Below are 18,165 nucleotides of genomic sequence, written 5' to 3' on the forward strand. Positions count from 1 at the left end.
CATGGGAGAGCAAGGCCGCGGCGTCCACACTGGTTAATGACCCGCAGGGCAGTGAAACCTAACACCTGGGGGTATCTGGTCTATCAGTGTGAACAAAAAGTCACACGAACCAGCTCTGTGCAAGTTAACCTCGAACTTGGCAGGAGTGGCCAATGACGGCCTCCAAACAACTGTTAGTCAAACAGCGTTATTTACAAGATGACCCTCAGACAGGGCTTTTTTTTTTTTAATGCTCTGCATGATTTCGTAAGGAGGCACCACTGAATGTTCCTATTTCCGAGTTTGGGGCTTTTCCCGAGCAATGTGGGTGCACCCCCTCTTCCCTACTCTCCTGGGGATGGACATTTAGGTCGCTCCCACTCGCTGCCACCCTAGCAACACGGAGATGGCCACCTACAGCCCCGGTGAGTCTGGGGGCAGGGCGGACTGCTGGGGGGTCCTGTCTGCAGCACTCTGCACCCCCACCAGCTGGCACAAAGCTTCCTCTTGCCCTTGTGGAGGGTCTTTCCGTTTCAGCCTTCCAGCATCGCCTTCCTGTTGGGGGGCTGCTCCCCCCCCAAGTCTTGGAGGGAGACACGCGGAAGCTGGCCAGAAGGGTGCGCCCCCTGGTGGGCACCGAGAGGGCGAGCACCTGAGAGCTGATCGCCGCATCTGCTTAGCTGGGCCTTGGCTCTGCCAACCCTAACCACCAGCCGAGCGGGGCTCATGAGGACTTTGTGTCCTGAGTGAGGACGTCCTCATCAACAGTCCACACTGATGGCGGCGGTGTGCGTCAAGGGGCTCCCCCGAGAAAATCAGAGTCCAGGGGAGCGCGTCAGAAGGGGTGGGGCCTCACCTGCCAAAGCCGTGCCCGAGCCAGTGGCAGAAGTGGGGAGCCCTGAGCTACGCCGGAGCTGGAGTCCCTATGATCGCTGCGTGATGAGCGGGCGCTGGGCCAGTGGGGTCGCAGCCACTTACCCTTCCGGTACCTCCGTTTCCCCATCTGTGTAATGGGGGAGGGACTATGGCGAAAAATGAGAGGACAGATTCCAATGCCTGACAGAGGGCCTGACCCACAGCCAGCAGTGTTGGTCCGGTTATCACCGGAGCCCCATCCTCAGACCCCACCCCACCCCCTGAGGTCCTGCAGCAGCAGACGTGGCTTCTCTGAGCTGGTTTCTTCTGCTGGACGTGGGCGTGGTGACACGGCGCTGTGACGAGAGTGCATGTGGGGACTCACCTCCGACCCGCCCTTCCCACCTGTCTCACAAGGTGGGTGCTTGGGCCAAGGGGCTGGTCCAGGGCCACTTGGCAGACACGTGGCATTCCTTGAGACTGCTGGTACCCAAGCCTCCCTCAGCTGTCTGGGAACTGTCCTGCCTCACAGGTGTTGGAAGGGGGGGGACCAGCCTCTAGCCACAGATGCCTGACAGTCCAGAGAGTCCCCCTCCCGGACTCCCTTGCAGCTAGGGCCTGGACTGGTCAGGTCCAGCAGCATCTTCCCGAAGAGAAAACACCAGGGTCTGAACCCCAGGACTGCTGAACAGAGAACAAGGCGGGGGGGAGGGGGGTCTGATGAGGCAGGCCAGGGTCTGCACCACCAGTCCCTCCCCCTGTGAGGGGGTCCCAGACCCAAGCTCATAACCCATCCTCAGCAAGAGACTGGACTTTTCTCTTTGCAAAGTGGGATACTCAACAGTTACTGATACTGGTATTTGGGGGTCCCTCATGAATGGGTGGGCCCCCATGAAGACTCTAGCAATGGACGTGGGAACCACTGCTGTTTGCAGATGTGGACACCGAGACCCAGAGCGGGTATGACCTAAGTTCGCGCAGCCAGGAAGCCACAGACCGAGATGAGAACCCAAGTAGGTCCGGCACCAGGCCTGTGCCGCCATCCAGCATCATCTGGTCTCTAAGACAGCAGTGGGGCCACCTGCTCTGGGCCCCCAGGTGGGCTGGATGAAACCCATCTCCCGCCACCTCCTCTCCAGCCTCAAGGACGAGGAACTGGTGCCCAGGGCCTCCCACACGGTGGGGAGTCCAAGGTGGGGCCGCCCACACAGAACCTGGGACTCTGACCACACCTCTCATCGATAACTTTATTACTCTCCAGATGCTGGTGAACTGTCTCCGCGGTGCTTCCCAGGAACAGGCATTTCTGTCCATCACGTGCCTTCCCGGCCGCAGAGAGGGGCGAGACCAAGAAGCCCACTAGCAGAGCCCCGGCCGTCACCCCTTCCCGCCTTCCCCCGCTGGGGACGGGTCTCCTAGGGACAAGATCCCGTCTCCTTCCTTCAGCCTCCTCTGGATCCAGGGCCCACCAGCCGCCCCCGCCTTGCGCTCTGCTCCTGGGCTCCTGCGCGGCCTCGCTCAGCCCGGGGGCGGGCGGCAGGTGGAAGGAAGGGGGAGGCGGGGCTCGTGGACGCACCTGCACGGAGTGGGAAGGCCTGGGAGGCCGCGAGAACCGAAGAGGGAAGTGTGGCCCGGGGCAGAACGTGCAAAGGGAACAGAAGGGGTCAGCCTGGGGCCGGCGCGGACGGCGGCAGCTAGCCCAGCGGCCAGGCCGGGAAGGGGCCCCCGCCGCCCGGGCCCGCCGCCGTGCCCGCGCCGCCCGCCGCCCGGCCGTGGATGCGCTGGTGGCGCAGCACGTGCTCCCGGCGCCCGAAGCCCTTGCCGCACTGCCAGCAGGCGAACGGCCGTGCCCCCGAGTGCGTCTTGCGGTGGCGCACCAGGTGCTCGCGCCAGTAGAAGGTCTTGCCGCACTCGCAGCAGGCGTGCGGCTTCTCGCGCGCAGGCAGCGGGCGCAGGGCCGGCCCGGGGCCGCCGGGGTGCGTGCCGCGGTGGCGCCGCAGGTGCTCCTTGCGCCGGAAGGCCTTGCCACACTCGGGGCAGGCGTGCGGCTTCTCGCCCGAGTGGCTCTGCCGGTGCCGCAGCAGGTGGGCGGGCTTCAGGGCGGCCTTGCCGCACTCGGGGCAGGAGGTGGTGCCCGGGGCCGCCGCCGCCACTGCCGCCACGAAAGGGGGCAGGCCGGGCGCAGGCGGTGCCGCGGGGGCCGGTGGAGGGCTGCCCGGCTCCTGCTTGTAGGGGCGCGAGGCCTGGGCGTCCCCCGTCGCCAGCACCTCAGCCCCGGGAGCCGCATCTCCTGCCGGGCAAAGGCACAGAGTGAGGGCACAGGGCTCTGCACGTGGCGGGCAGGGTACAGAGGGCGGGGGCAAGCCGGGGATCACGGCAACAGTTAGGAAGGGCCCTGCTGCTGCAAAGCCTAATGTCAGGAAACCACGGGGGCAAGGGAAGGGCTGACTGCAGGCTTCCTATGCATCCTGTGTCCCGGGACCGGCCCAGGCTCGCTACGCGCCGCAGTCAGTGCCTAATACACGGATGCACGCGGAGGCACAGATGTGGCGGAGGATGCATGAAGGAAGAGGAGGGGTGTACCCACCAGCGGCTTGGTGGATGGAAGAGTAGATGGGAGAGGGCACAGACGGAGGGGTGAAGGGCCGACGGATGGATGGATTGGTGGATAAGTGATAGATGGACGATGGGGTGCCTGGGTGGCTCAGTGGGTTAAGCGTCTGCCTTCCACTAGGGTCATGACCTCAGATCCTAGGACTGAGCCCTGCCTCAGCCTCCCTGCTCAGTGCAGAGTCTGCTTCTCCCTCTGTCCCTCCCCCTGCTCATGCTGTCTCTCTCTCAAATAAATAAAATCTTTAAAAAAATTCCTGGTTTAAAACAAATAATAGATGGATGATGGATAGATGGGTGGACAGCAGGTAGACAGATGGGTGGATGGGAGTGGATGGAGGACAGGGGACAGCGGGGAGACAGATGCATGAGTGAGCAGGGATGTGGACTGATGCGTGGAGAGTAGGTGGGCTGACTCCATGATGTGTGAAGGGGGTGGGTGGTGTCTGAGTGGGTATCTGGGTAGACAAACGATGGGTGGGTAAGTCAGGTGGACAAATGAACCTCACATTTCCTTTCTCCAGGTTTTTAAACTGCTCTATGGAGTTCCAGGGATATAAGCCCCAGCTCATGACTCACTTTACAAAAACGATCCCAGTGCAACAAAGAAAGTGTAACCTTCCTGCTCCCACCCATAAATCTCCTCCACACCAGCCACCAGGTCCGCAGCCTTGGCGTCCGGGCCTCCTTTCCTGGGTGCAGAGACGCCTCCTATCGGGGCAGAAGCCACCGTCCCCACCCTGGCTCTGGCCTTGACTTGCATGGCCTTAGGCAAGCTGCTTGAGCTTGCTGGATGCAGGTTTCTACAGCTAGCCGTGGGCTTCCAGACAGCAGAGTGCACCAGCGGGCTGGCCAAAGGCGGTGTTGGCTGGGTGCACAGCAGTGTATTTAAAAATGTAAAAAACGTTTGAAAATCAGGCAGTGTCATAAAAACCCAAACTTTTGTCTCTTCTTGAGAAAAAACTGTTGATGTAGTGGGCCCCATTCCCACACGGCAACACAGGCTGCAGGAGAGCTGGGAAGACAGTGGCTGGCACACACCGACAGCTGGTATGCACGGCCAGGTGCCGGCTGTCCTGTCTGACCTCACTGTGCCCTCCGTGGGGGCATGTCTGATCCATCTCCAGCCCTGGTACCCAGCTGGGGGCCTGCCACGTGGCAGGGACACCAGGAATGTTCACTGAGCAAATGAATGCTGAGCAGGATGGGGATGCCCTCAGGTGGGAGAGGAGCATCGTGTGGGAGAGGGGGTGAGCTACTCACCTAAGGGCATCATGCCCACATCATCCTTGCCAACGGTCACCCCGGAGCCTTCTGTCACATCCTGAGGTACCCTCACCGCTGGTCCCTGAAATGAGAGATACCACACTCAGAAATGAGAAACCACAGCGAAATGAGAAGCCACCTCGAATTTTTCTCCCCTGTGACCCCGACTACGTTCAGTCATCAAGTCCTATCACGGGCTCTGGGGGAAGCCGGCCACCAGGCCTCCTGCCGGTCACCATGTGAGGGACCCGTCTGGGAAGCAGACCCTCCAGCCCCCAGCTGACCCCCTCACGAGACCCTGAGTCAGATCTGCCCCACATTCCTGACCCACAGAAACTGTGTGAGACAACAAGTGTTTGTTGTTGCAAGCCTCTAAGTTTGGGGTGATCTGATACATAGCGACAGACAACTGATACAGCTGCTTTAAATCCTAGACATGCCCTTCAGGCCCTGACCGAGCCCCTCCCTGCCACCACACACAGGTTTCCGACCCTGTGTGACGGAAGAACAGCCCCTAGCCTGCTACCTACCACACTGCACTACTCAACCGCTTCACGGAACTTACGACGGACGTACTTATAAACACATACATGTAAAGCATATGATCCAGGGAGTTTCCACAGGTGCACACGCACAAAACTACCATCGCAGCCGAGACGGCGAACGTATCTATCCGCCCCTCAGAGCTTCCTCGTGCACGGCTGGGGTCTCTGCCTCCCTGCACTGCAAATCAGCAAATGCTGATGCGGTTCCCGTCGCTACGGGGCTGTTTTCAGATTCTAGAAATGATACAGAACCACAGAGTAAATAGGTACTTTCGGGGGGGGTTTTTCATGCACCATAATCATTTTGAGAGTAAGGATACTGGCCAACAGTTTTCTTTCTTGGGGTGTCTTCGGTTTTCTCACAGGAGGATCTGGGAAGTGTACCTTCTTCGATTGCCGTCAAGCTCGTCTGGAGCTGCTATCACTTGTCCTGAAACGTTCGGCAGACAGAGCCAGCGGAACTGTCACACCGCATTTTTAGGCCTGTCCTTGCCCATCTCCTCCTACGGACTGTGGGCTCCTGGAGGGCAGGGCCCGGCCTGCCTTCCTTCTGTGGTATCCCCAGCGCCAATCACTTTAATAACCGCTGTCGTGAGACGTAATTCGCCTACTGAGAATACAATTCCGTGGCTCTCAGTGCATTCAGAGTCGTGCGACCATCGCCAGTTTCAGAATATTTTCGTCACCTGCAAACTAAATCCCAACCCAGTAGCAGCCACGCCCCTTCCCAAGCCCCAGGAACCCCGTCTTCTCTCTGTGTCTGTGGATTCGCCTGTTCTGGATGCTGCGTTAACGGAATCTCGCAGCCCACAGTCCCTTTCGACTGGCCCCCTCCCCTTTCCACGTCGTGTCTTCGACTCCAGTGGGTGTCAGTGCTTCAGTCCCTCGCGTGGCTGGACCACGTTCTGCTCGTTCCAGTGGGCACACGGGTCGTTTCCGCTTCTTGCCGATTACGGAGGCTGCCGCCCTGCTGCCATTCCCCTCCCGTCCGGACAAGCTGTGTGTGGACGTACACGCAGGAGTGAACTGCTGGCTCACAGGGCAGCACGTGCTGAACCGTCACAGGAATGCCGGACGTCTCCCACTGCGACTGCCCCGCTTCACATTCCCACCACCGGGGAAGCCGGCAGGGCTCCAGTTCCGGGTGCCTCTTCCCACAGTCCCCAGCAGACACCAAGTGAGTGAACGACGGATGGGGAAAAGGGTCAGACCGTCTGCCTTTGCTCTGATGAAGAAACACTTCCTGAAGAAGGGGGTCAAGATAAGGGGGTACCGAGGTGTGGAGTCAGGGTCTGGCATGAGGCCGACTAGGTCCCTAGGTGCCTCCAGCCACAGACCTGCCTGTGGGACCCAAGCAAGTTACCTCCCACCCTGGGGTCAGGGCAGCGGGCTTGAGGTGGCACTCGGTCTCACCCCGAGTCCTGACCCAGACTGGCAGATGCCGAGGGCACAGCAGGAAACTCCCCAGCACCCTGGCCCTCGGTGGGGCTCCAGCGACCCACAGGTGACGTCTGCCCTGGTGCGGCAGGCCAGCAGCAGGACACGTGCCAGGTGCCCGCCACCACTGGCCTCTGTGGCAGGCGCCCCCCCCCCCCCCGCGAGCAGGGCCCGGGACGCCGCACCGCCGGCAGGCTCTCCTGGCGATTCCAGAGCACACACATCCTCTGGATGGCCTGGGGCCCTCTGGTTTGGGGTCCCAGACATGGGATGAGGACTGTGCAGAGACCAAGCCCATCCACAAGGAGATAGCCAGGCAGAGTGGCCATGGGATGAGGTTGGGGCCCTGCACCAGGCACTGGGGGCTCAGTCTCTGGGGTACAGCAGGGGTTAGAAGCAGAATCTAGAGCCCGGGCCTGTGGGTTCTATTCCTCTTGCTGCCCCCTAACTAGCCCTGTGACCTCGGGCAAGTTGCTTGACTTCTCTGGGACTCATACCATCATCTGGGAGACAGATGGTAACAGTATGCAGCACTGACCCCTCAGGGCTGGGTGGAGACAGGCAGGCCGGGCTCACAATGGGATTTACAGGGGGCTCTTAGCCTCCAGAGGGGCTGGAGATTAGAGTCAGCCATGGGGCTATACAGCTGACCTCCGGTAAAAGCCTGGACCCCAGGCTGGGGAGTCTCCTCGTCAGCATGGTCAGCACGACTTGGTGCTGTCCCCACGGCGCCCCCCGGAGAGGAGCTCTCCTGGACCCTGCCCCGTGTGCCTCTCCCTCGGCTGACTGAGCTCTGCGTCCCTTCACTGAAACGAATCGGACTGTGAGCACCCCAGCTCTCATCAAGTCCTGAGTCCTTCTCATGCACAACTGAGCCCAGGCTGGTCCTGGGGACCCCCGAACTTGCAGCTGGTATCAAAGCCAGGTGTCCTCGGGGGAGCCCAAGTGCTGCACACGGAGCCGCCTGATGGCCAGCAATGCCCGTCTGGGGGCAGCTAGGTCACTTGGGTTCAAGTCTGAACTTCCCACCCTGTAGCTCGTTCATGTATTTATTCCAGCTCTACCCGGCGAGGGGGCGCAGGCCGCGGTGAGGAGGTGGGGGGTCTTTCTCCCGTAGACTCAGGGTCTGGCCCGAGTCCCGCTGACCACTCAACTTCATCGGCTCGGCAAGCCCTGCCAGATGCCCTCACCTCTGCGGGCGCGCTGCTGCCCTCGCCTTCCTGCCCGCACCACGGCTTCGGCTCTCACCTCTGCCGGGTCGCGGGGCTCTCTTCCTGTGCTGCCGGCTGTCGCCCCAGGACTCCCGGAGAGCTGACCTCCCGGAGGCACAGACCAGTGGGCGTTTCCTGTTGTGCTGACCACAGCCCGGGCTCTCCCCGCCTGTCTGCTCCTGCTGCCCCCCTGCCTTCCTTTGGGTTTCCTGGGCTGGCAGACACCCGGCCCCTGGCTATTGTGTGCCTGGGACCGGATGTGGGGGACTGACCGTGGCCGATTCGGTCCCACCGCGTCCACCTTCCCTCACCTGCAGAACAGTCCAGGCTCTGCCTCCACAGACGTGACAGGAAACTTCGCACTGCCCGCCTGCATCCAACGAAGGAGGCCTGGGGGTCACTCACCGCTCCCTGGCAAGCCCTTTTCTGACCACCTACTACGCCCCAGACACTACTGAAAGCACCAGGGACACGTTAGCGAACAAGAAAGACAAGGCCCCTGCACTCGAGTACCTACGCTCCAGTCACTGCTACACAAACCATAAAAAAGTAGAGTTCCTTGGGGCGCCTGGGTGGCTCAGTCGGTGAAGCGTCTGCCTTCGGCTCAGGTCATGATCCCAGGGTCCTGGGACCGAGTCCTGCATGGGGCTCCTGCTCAGTGGGGAGTCTGCTTCTCCCTCTGCCTGCCGCTCCCCATGCTTGTGCTTTCTCTCTCTCACACTCTCTCTCAAATAAATGAATAAAATCTTAAAAAAGAATGATTTCCACGAGGCCAGCTCAGTCAGGCAGGAGTTTCTCTCAGCCCCTGGAATCTGAGCAGCTGACAAGAGCCCTTAGAACCACGGAGGCTCACACGCTGCCAGTGGCAACGCCAAATACCACAGCCACTTCGGGAAGCAGTCTGGTGGTTTCTTCTAAAACCAAACACACCTGCCACAAAACCCAGCCCTCGCCCTCCCTGCGACCCACTCTGGAGAAAGGAAAACGCGTGTTCACACAGACATGCACACCCAGGCATTTAAAGCAGCTGTATTCAAAACCACCCAACACTGGAGACCGCTTTTGGGTCCTTCAGTGGGGGAGGGACAGAGACATCGCTGTCTACACCACAGGGTCTACTTGATGTGAAAAAGGAACCGACTCCCGACACACACAACCACATGTGTCAGTCTCAAAGGCCTCGTGCTGAGCCAAAGACCCAGCCCCCAAAGTTTGCACACTGAGTTCCTTTCTGGGCTTCCCCAGAAGACAGGTCACGGACCGGTGGCACGGGGGGGTCTGGGGCGACAGCACAGGTCTGCGTCCTGACCACGGCTACAATGAACCACCGATTGTCGACGATGCGGAGAACTGTACATCCCCCCAAAAGTTAAAAAGACACTGAAGCCAATCGCCTGGGTGGCTCAATCCGTTGAGCATCTGCCTTCGGCTCGGGTCATGGTCCCGGGGTCCTGGGATCGAGCCCCACGTCGTCAGGCTCCCTGCTCAGTGGGGAGTCTGCTTCTCTCTCTCTCCCTCTGCCTCTCCCCTCACTTGCACACTCTCTCAAATAAAGAAATAAAATCTCAAAAAAAAATCCACTGAGGCCATGGCCCCTCGCCTGAGAGACCCGCCACAGCTCTCTTCAAAGCTCCCACGTGTTCCGAGCAGCCGGGTGTGGAGCCACGGCCTACACCAGCGCGGGCACGACGCATCAGGGCAGGCTCTGCCGCTCACAGGGAGGACTCACACCTCAGAGACACCCTCGTCCCAGAGGCGTTTCCCAGACTCCAGCTCCAGGTCCCTCTGCCACAGTCTGAGTGAAATGGCCTGACGCCCAGGCTACCGTCACTCTTCACACCTTTTGCTTTAATAAAATAGCTGTCCGTCCCACCAGCAACGGGGAAGCAGCATCAGAGGGGCCGCGACGGTTCGGTGCGATCCACAGAACAGCATCACCCCAGTCCACCGACGCTCTGGCCGGCTCCCAGCCCGAGGCTGCTCTTACCAGAGAGGACAGCAACGACACGCCGGCATGCAGGGACGGCTCCCCCCGGAGGCCGTCCGAGAGGCACCGGGAACCACGACTGCGCGAGAATCTGACGCCGTGCTCGCACACCACTTCCGATTCCTCCGGCACGCAAAACAGTCCCTGATCCCGGAGCTCGTGACCCTGTGACCTCATGTTGCAAAAGGGCTGGGACTTTGCAGGTGTGACCAAGGTAAGGGTCCTGACATGTGGGTACAGCCCCGGATTATGTGGACAGGCCCAGTATCATCATGAGGGTCAGGAGAGGACATGACCTTGGAAGCAGAGGTCGAGTGAGGCCCACGGATAGATTCTTCCCTGGAGCCGTCAGAAGGAACACAGCCTTGCCCACACCTGGGTTTCCGCCAGACCCGAGTCCAACGCCTGGCCTGCAGAAGTCCAAGTGAGTTCATCTGCGCTGTCTTTAAGGCACGGGCTCTGCGGTGACGTGTTACGGTGCAGTGACAGGGAACAGAGAAGCGGCCGAGAAGAGAGGTAACGGAGGGGTGAGGCCGGTCCCAGGAAGCGGGGGACAGCGTATCACAGGGAGCCGGGCCGGGAAGGGGACTGACAAGACCACGGCTGTGTCCCCAGCACCCGACAGCCCTCATGCTGGACATTCTGCCATCTTTCTGACTCCTCCCCCCGCCGTCCAACGGCCTCTGACCCTGTGCTGTGCAGCCCCCCCCCGGGCCCGCCAGCCTCTCCGCAGCCTCGAGGCCCGTGCACTGGCTGCTCCCTCAGTCTGCTCACTCTCCTCATGGCTGTCTGCGTGGCTGCCGCCGCTCACCACGGGGCCACATGTGGCTGCTGAGCACTTGAAAAGGTGACAAGTGCCACCTGCCAAGATGGTAACAGCTTGGATACACTGAGTTCAAAAATTAAATCCACTTGTTCCTTTCCACCCTTTCTAACGTGCTACTAGAATGTTCAGGATTACGGACAGGGCTCACGAACTATTTCTCACTGGACAGCGTGGCTCTGAACTGGGGGTCAGCGGGCTGTTCCTGCAATGGACCAAGAGTAAAGGATTTCAGCTCTTGCGGGCCATCTGTCTGCATCCACATTGCTCCACTCAGTCCTTGTGGCCAAAGGGCCACAGGCACCGCATGAATGGACAGGCCTGGCTGTGCAACCCGCAAGGTTCTGTCACACTCCACAAAACAGGGTGGGGGCAGGCCTGGCGCACAGGCTCCAGTCGGGTGACCCCTTGCCTTCAGTAAAGCATTTAGCCTCACCCAAAGGGAGGGCTGGCCTCTGCCCTCAACCACTGGGAGGTGACCTCTAAGGCCCCGGGCCATCCTACCCAACAGGAGTATCTGTGTGCGTGGGGGCTTTGGGCGACACGGGACAGTCCAACAGTATAGTTTATATCGGAGACGTTCAGACACCCAGGATCTGCTCAGCCTCCGGGGGGCTGGAGGGCAAAGGGGGTCATGCCTGCACGGCGGAGCCCAACAGAAACTCCAGGCACCAAGGCTCAAGGAGCCATCCCGGATGGCGATCCCACACGCACGTTGTCACGAACCGTGGCCAGGAGAGGACAGCTGGAGGTCCGTGCACGGGGCTGGGCTGGAGCCCTGCACCTCCTTCCCTCCGCTGACCGGATCTGGGTCCTTCGGCCAGGACAAACCCCAACTGTGAGCAAGACAGTTTTCTGACGGTTCTGGGTCCTTCTCCTGAATAGTTCAACAGGAGAGCAGCCTTGGAGACCCCCAGAGTTGCTGTGAGAGTCAGAAGGGAGGGCGGTCTCAGGGACCACCCCTCTGCACTGCGCTACCAGCCTGATGCTCACGCCCGCCCCAAAGCCTCCCCACTCTCAATCGTGCCCCGAGACCAGTGGCCCTCCAGATAGCAGAGCTGAGGCAGCGAGGGGCGAAGCCAGTTTCCAGCCAGGGGAGGTGGCGGCTGAGGGACGCGAGTGTGAGCAGGTCCCCCACCCCCGCTGACCCCGCGCTCACCCAGAGCTCCTCCAGCAGGGCCACGGCCTCCTCGCCGCTCTGGGGCCGCCGGCTGCACACCCATGCCTGGATGTCGGCGGGCAGGGCGCTCAGGAACTGCTCCAGCACTAGCAGCTCCAGCATCTGCTCCTTGGTGTGCAGCTCGGGCCGCAGCCAGTCTCGGCACAGCTCACGCAGCAGGCCCAGGGCCTCGCGGGGGCCCGGCGCGTCGCCCAGGTGGAAGTGCCGAAAGCGGTGCCATGGCGAGTCCAGGGTCAGGCCCTCGGCCGTCTGGCCTTCCTGCTTCACAGGCTGGGGAGACGGGACCTCCATGGGGGTCTGTGAGCCCCGCAGGGACAGCAGCGCCTGTGGGAAGGGAGTTCAGCACGGTCAGATCCCAGCTCAGTCACTCAGGAGACCACTGCCTCCTGCCGGGTGCACCCCGAGCGTGCCCACGTAGGAGCCGAGTGACCTGGGGTAAGTGGCGGAGCCTCTGCGTCTCAGTTTCCCCCACAGTTCGAGGTGCTCCCCTACCTTGCGCGGCTGAGGGAGGAGTGCCTCAGAAGGAAGGTGTCCATGGGCTGTTGGGCCCGGGGGGAGCCTTGCGCACAACAGGTGCCAAAGGAAGGGAGGTTCGGATCCCCGTCCTGGCACGGCACGGGCTCGGATCCGGGTGGCCATGGGCCCTGTTGCTCCTCAGTCTCCTCCCTCAGCTCCGTGCGAGGAACAGACACGCAGACAGCTAGGACCAGAGCACAGCACCCGCAAGCGCTCAGAGCGCCCTGAGCTCTCGTCAGTGCCACTGTCATTGTAACTGCTCGCCCCGATGACACGCAAACCCCGCGTCCCCAGCGTCCCCTGCAGCAGATGCCTCAGGATGCCTATTCTAAAGCCACCCCAACCGCTTCCTTATTCACGGTCCCCCAAATGCACATGAAGCTCTAACCCCAGCACCACGGTATCCGGAGGTGGGTGTGGGGTGCACACGAATGGCGGCTGAAGCTGGTACGAGCTTCGGTTAGAAGACGAGTAAGTCGTGGGGGGGTGTGACGTAGCGCATGGCAACCGGGGTTCACAAGACTGTGCTGCCTGCTTGGAAGCTGCTAGGGGAGTGAGCTTACAAGTTCTCATCACAAGAAAAAACGGGGTGACCGTGCGAGCTGACAGACGTGAACTGAACTCACCGTGGCGGCCACGTCACAATGTACCCACGTCGGATCGTCACATGTAACACAACACTGTATGCTGATGACATCTCAGTAAAAATGGAAAAAGAGACTAAGAGAAGCCACAAGGACGAGGTCCGAATCTGACGGGATCGGTGCCCTTAGAGGAACAGAACTCTCCCGACGCGCTCTGCCACGTGACATAAGCAGGCCGCCACTGCAGCCCAGACACGAATCTGCCTGCACCTGACCTTGGACTCTGGCTCCAGAACCGAGAGAAACAAAGGTCTCTTGTGGAAGCCCCCAGTCTGTGGTATTCCTGTGGCTGCCCGAGCTGCCTGATACACTGAGGGGCCCCCACTCATGCCTGGGGATTGGGAAACGTGGCAGACTGCAGGACTTGGCCCACATCCACTCTCCCCTTCCTCCTTTGTGTAATCCCCCCGCCCCCCAAGGAAGCTGTGTGCCCTCCACTTCCTCTTCCCTGCTCCTGAAGAAGGGGACCCAGACGCGATGGTGGCTCCACCAGGGGTGACGTGACCCCAGGAGACAGCCGGAAATGTCTGGAGGTTTTTGACTGTTGGGTGGGGGTAGGGGAACACTGCTGCTGGCATCCAGCGGGCAGCTGGGGGTCCTACAACCCCCAGGCAGCCCACGGCACAGAATGATCCAGCCCCAAATGTTGACAGCACTAAGGCCGAGAGAGCCCGGCCTGGAAGATAGGTCCTCATGTGGTCCAGGGACCCGTGGGGTACTGCGGGGTCAGAACTGTTTCATCACGACAGTAAGACATTATCTGCCTCTTTTACTCTCTTCTCCTGAGTGTCTCCTGAGGGGTCTTCCAGAGGCTGCAGGAACACAGGCTGCATGCAGAAGCAGAGGCAAAACCCAGCCGTCTTCTTTTACATCAGGCATTGGAGAGATTCACAGAAAAATAATCCCACACTTCCAATTTTTTGTTTTGGAAAACAGTTATTTTCCATTTAAAAAATTTTATTTATGTCAATATATGAAAGATTGATTACTTCTGCTTCTAAATGCATTAACAAATACCTGGAAATGTTTTTGACCTTACATTTCAATATGATACACACCCATAGATACAACTGCTATAAATAAAAATGCTTTGGAATCTCCAGTAATTTTTAAGAATATAAAGGAGTCCTGAGTTCAAAACGCTTGAGAACCACTAGGACTGGGATCGGCAAACAGCCACCTGTGGGCCAGATCTGGCCTGCAGCCTTTTTTTTTTTTTTTCAGTAATCTCTACACCCAATGTGGGGCTTGAACCTACAACGCCGAGATCAAGAGTCACATGCTCTACCAAGTAAGCCAGCCAGTTGCCCCCCCCCTTTTTTAAATTTTTTAAATGATTTTTTATTGATTTTATTTGAAAGAGAGATGGCAAGAGAGAAAGCACAAGCAAGGGGGAGAGAGAGAGAAGCAGACTCTCTGCTGAGCAGGGAGCCCAACATGGGGCTTGATCCCAGGACTCTGGGATCACAATCTGAGCCAAAGGGAGACACTTAACCGACTGAGCCACTAAGCTGCCTGCTTTTTCTTTTTAAATAAAGTTTTATTGGTATATGGCCATGCCTACTTGCTCATGCACCGTCCATGGCTGCTTTTGACCTCAGAAGGCAGACCTGAATAGATTCGCAGAGACTGAATAGCCCCCAAAGCTGCCCACATGTTAGAAATATTTACTATCTGGCTCTTTCCAGAAAATGTTTGCCAACCACTGACCTAAAGGACGGTGGGAGACAAGACAGAAGGGATCCTGGATGACCCTATGGGTCATGGCACTGACCCAACCTAGAACACCGCTGCATTGTCAGAAAACAAGTTTTCCTGACTTGAGCCACTGTATCTTGGGGCCTCCTTGCCACAGCAGCTTGCTCTCAATCACGACTACAGAACAGTTCTCTTGACCACAAGGCAGGAGGTAGACAGGGGCTCTGACCAATGAGATTTAACAGAAAGTCTGTGTTTGAACGACTTCCCTTTTGATACGAGAAATTTCTGCGGCAACCGCATTTTGCGGCAGAGCAAAGGAGGTCAAGAGAGAAGATCCTTGGCTCTGAGGCACAGGCTGTGAGTGGCTGGGCTGAAAGGACCCCTTGATAGCCCAAGTCCAAAGCCCGGGCTCTTAACTACAATGCCACTGACCATGGACATCATCTCATCGTTGGGCCGGCCCCCGCAGCCTCCCTCAGCATCTCCCTGCTCCCGAGCCTGCCACCCTAGATGCAAATCACCCCACAGTAATTAGAAAGAGCTTTTTTTTCCCTCAATACAAATCACATTATGTCACTTCCCCACTCAAAACCCTCTGACTGCTTCCTTGCTACACAAGGTCTCAAGTCTGCCTACCTTTCTTGTCTCTTATCATTCTATCTCTGGCTCTCTCTACTCCAGCCACACTGGCTCCTTGATTATATTCTCAGGCTAGTCCCACCCCAGGGCCTTTGTACCTGCTATTCTCTCCCCCCTCCTCTTTGCTGGCTGGCTCAGCTGGCTCCTTCTCTTCTTTGAGGCCTCCACTCAATTTCCCCTACTCGGAGAACCTCCTCAAATCATCTGATTAACATAGCATCCACACACCCTACCCTGCAGTTACTATCCCATCATGTTTACTAACTTTCTTTTAGTGTTTAACAAGACGGTGTTATATTTCTGTGTGGTCTTCTCTCATGAGAACTGAAGCTTCAGGAGAGCAAGAGACCACATACACAGAGCCCAGCATGCTGGCTTGCACTCAAGAAAATTTATGGGATGATGAATCTTATGAGACTAGTATTATTGCCCCCATTTTGCAAATGGGGAAGGTGAAGACATCTTGCCCAAAGTCACCCAGCTAATAGAGCCTAAACTCACACCCAGGTCTGCCTGGTTCCACGGACAGTCTGCAATCATCTCCCGCCCACCCATCCCTCCATGCGAGGACTGCCGAGCCTGGGAGTGGCGGGGAAGGCTTCCCAGAAGACCTGGGCCAGAGGTGAGTCTCCAAAGATGCAGAGAAGCCTGCCCTGCTGTGAGAAAGATCCCTCCGGGATGGGACTGGAATCTGACCTGAGGGATCCAGGCCTCAGGCAGCGAGCTGAAGGGTCCCACAGTCTCGGGGGGGGGGGGGGGGCTCATGGGTAGCCACCAGCTGTCCACCATGAGTTGAGAGCAGGGCCAGTTGGTCCCTTCTCTGGGTCCTGGGGTCACCACATACTAAGCGGTAAGGAAGGGCGTTCCACCCACGTAAACCAATCCTTATCATCCACTGCAGGTTCAGGGCCTCCTGGGGATGCCAGAACGCTGTGTGCTGCCCTTCACTAAAGCACCCCTAACACTGCCGTGTCAAGGAGCACCGTCCAGCCCAGCCAGGCACCCTGGAGGCCTCAGGAGACAGCCGCTGAGTGGGCTCTGCTTCCCACTGCCCCACAAGAGCGTCCCAACAGCCCTGTGCAAACACTCAGAGGCAGGATTCAAACCTGGAACTGTGGGACTCCAGAGCCCATGCTGGTTGCACCCAGCACCTCTGCACGGCGCGTTCGGTTAACTAAACGGTTAAGAGGGGGCTCTGGACCTTGGCTGCCTCGCTTCCACTTCCAGCTCTCCCATTTACCTAGTGCGTCACCTGGACCCATGACTTGCCTCTCTGTGGGCTGAATTTCTTCACCTGTAAACCAGGATCATAATAGCTCCTTCCCCACAAGGGGTTGCTAGGAATATGAATTAGCAGTGGCCCAGCATACAGTAAGTCTCAATGAAGACCTGCGCGTCTCCTGCTGGGTTTCCAAACCTCGGTGCTAGTCGTACGTGGAGCAGCGTCATTCTGCGTGGTGGCAGCCGTCCTCATGCCATGTGAAAGGTTTATCAGCATCCCTAGCCCTTTTCCACCCGATGCCAGTAGCTGTCTCCCCAACTCCCCAACTGTGACAACCCAACAGGTTTCCAGATACTGCCACTTATCCCCTGAGAGGCAGAATGCCCCCCCCCCGCCCGGCTGAGAGCCACTGGTCCACTGGACAAATATTTACTCGGAGCACAAGGGCTCTGGAGCAAAGCCCGGTTCTGCAGCCGACTAGCTATTTGTCCTTGGACAAAGTACAATAGCACCTTTTACACACGGGCTCTCCATTTCCTGGGCTGTAAAATAGGGAGAAAACCCCTACTGATCCGAGAGTCGCCGCTGAGTGCAAGACGCGAGGAAAACAAAGATGCCGAAAGCAGTACGGGGCGCCCCGCAAGTGCTCTCTTACCAGAGTGGGAGCTGCACCCACTGCTACCCCGGGAGGCGATGGGGACACCGCGATCCACCCCACAGGCGCACGCACGGAAACCTAACCAGCCACCGCAAGAGGGCACCAGCCCTCCAACAGGGGCACAGAGGGTGACTGGAGGCTGGCCGGGGGCAGCTTCGGGACGCGAACACAGCCTGGTGCACTCTCCACCCGCCGGCCAACCGCCTCCCGTGCACCAAGCCCCCGCCGTGGGCGCTCCGCACCCGCAGACAGGAGCGCGGCGATCACCCTCACCCTCGGACGCCCCGAACTCCGCGCAAGGGCGAGCGCCCGCGGAAGCCCCGCGCCCGCCCCAGGACCCGGCCCCCTCCCGCGGCGTGGGTCCCGGCCCCACCTCCGCCCCTCCCCCTCCCCCTCCTGGACCCTCCCCCACACCCCGCCCCCGGTTTTCCACCCTCTCCCGCGTTCTCCACTCCTAGGGGCCACAGCCCCCTCCCACTTCCCGACCCTCCCACAGCCCCTCCCCCTCCCGTTCCCTCTCCCATCCCCCTCGCCTACCTCCCTCTTCTCTCGGCCCCCTTCTTCTCCCCTCCCCCCGCCGCCCATCCCTCCGTCCTCCGGCCTGCAGCCCCCCTCTCCTTAAAGCGCGTCCAACCGCCCCCCAACCCCCCCTTCCCCCCCTCGCTCACCTCACTCTCCCAGACGAGGCCCCCCAAGCCCCCTCACTTCGTCGCACATGCGCACAAAGCTCACCGGGACTCCATGCCCCGGCAGGCTTTGCGCCAAACTCCTCCGGCCTCCTCCCCCCCAACACTCAGACACCGAGGCGTCCGTTCCGCCCCTCACCTTCCGTCCCTCACCCCCCGCCCCGCCAGCCTCACCCAGAACTACATTTCCCAGGAAGCATCGCGGC

At 59.5% G+C, this 18,165-nt stretch overlaps 1 protein-coding gene across 2 annotated transcripts; it reads right to left on the reverse strand.

Moving 5' to 3' along the window:
• Positions 1 to 1,841: 1,841 nt before the first annotated feature.
• ZNF444 (zinc finger protein 444) lies at positions 1,842 to 18,085 on the reverse strand. 2 transcript variants are annotated; one of them, XM_048224110.2, is made up of 6 exons: positions 17,942 to 18,080; positions 13,036 to 13,106; positions 12,386 to 12,593; positions 11,873 to 12,217; positions 4,708 to 4,792; positions 1,842 to 3,124 (listed from the first exon to the last, which is right to left on the reverse strand). In XM_048224110.2, exons 3-6 carry the CDS (start codon positions 12,530 to 12,532, stop codon positions 2,529 to 2,531), a joined length of 1,173 nt encoding a protein of 390 aa, XP_048080067.1. In that variant the 5' UTR covers positions 12,533 to 12,593; positions 13,036 to 13,106; positions 17,942 to 18,080; the 3' UTR covers positions 1,842 to 2,528. The 2 variants fall into 2 exon arrangements, with proteins under 2 accessions (XP_048080067.1, XP_044236569.1); XM_044380634.3 differs by lacking the exons at positions 12,386 to 12,593; positions 13,036 to 13,106 and having other exon boundaries at positions 1,845 to 3,124; positions 18,006 to 18,085.
• Between the last annotated feature and the right edge of the window lie 80 nt (positions 18,086 to 18,165).

This window comes from Ursus arctos, unplaced genomic scaffold, assembly GCF_023065955.2.
Source record: "Ursus arctos isolate Adak ecotype North America unplaced genomic scaffold, UrsArc2.0 scaffold_19, whole genome shotgun sequence".
Taxonomy (NCBI): Eukaryota; Metazoa; Chordata; class Mammalia; order Carnivora; family Ursidae; genus Ursus; species Ursus arctos.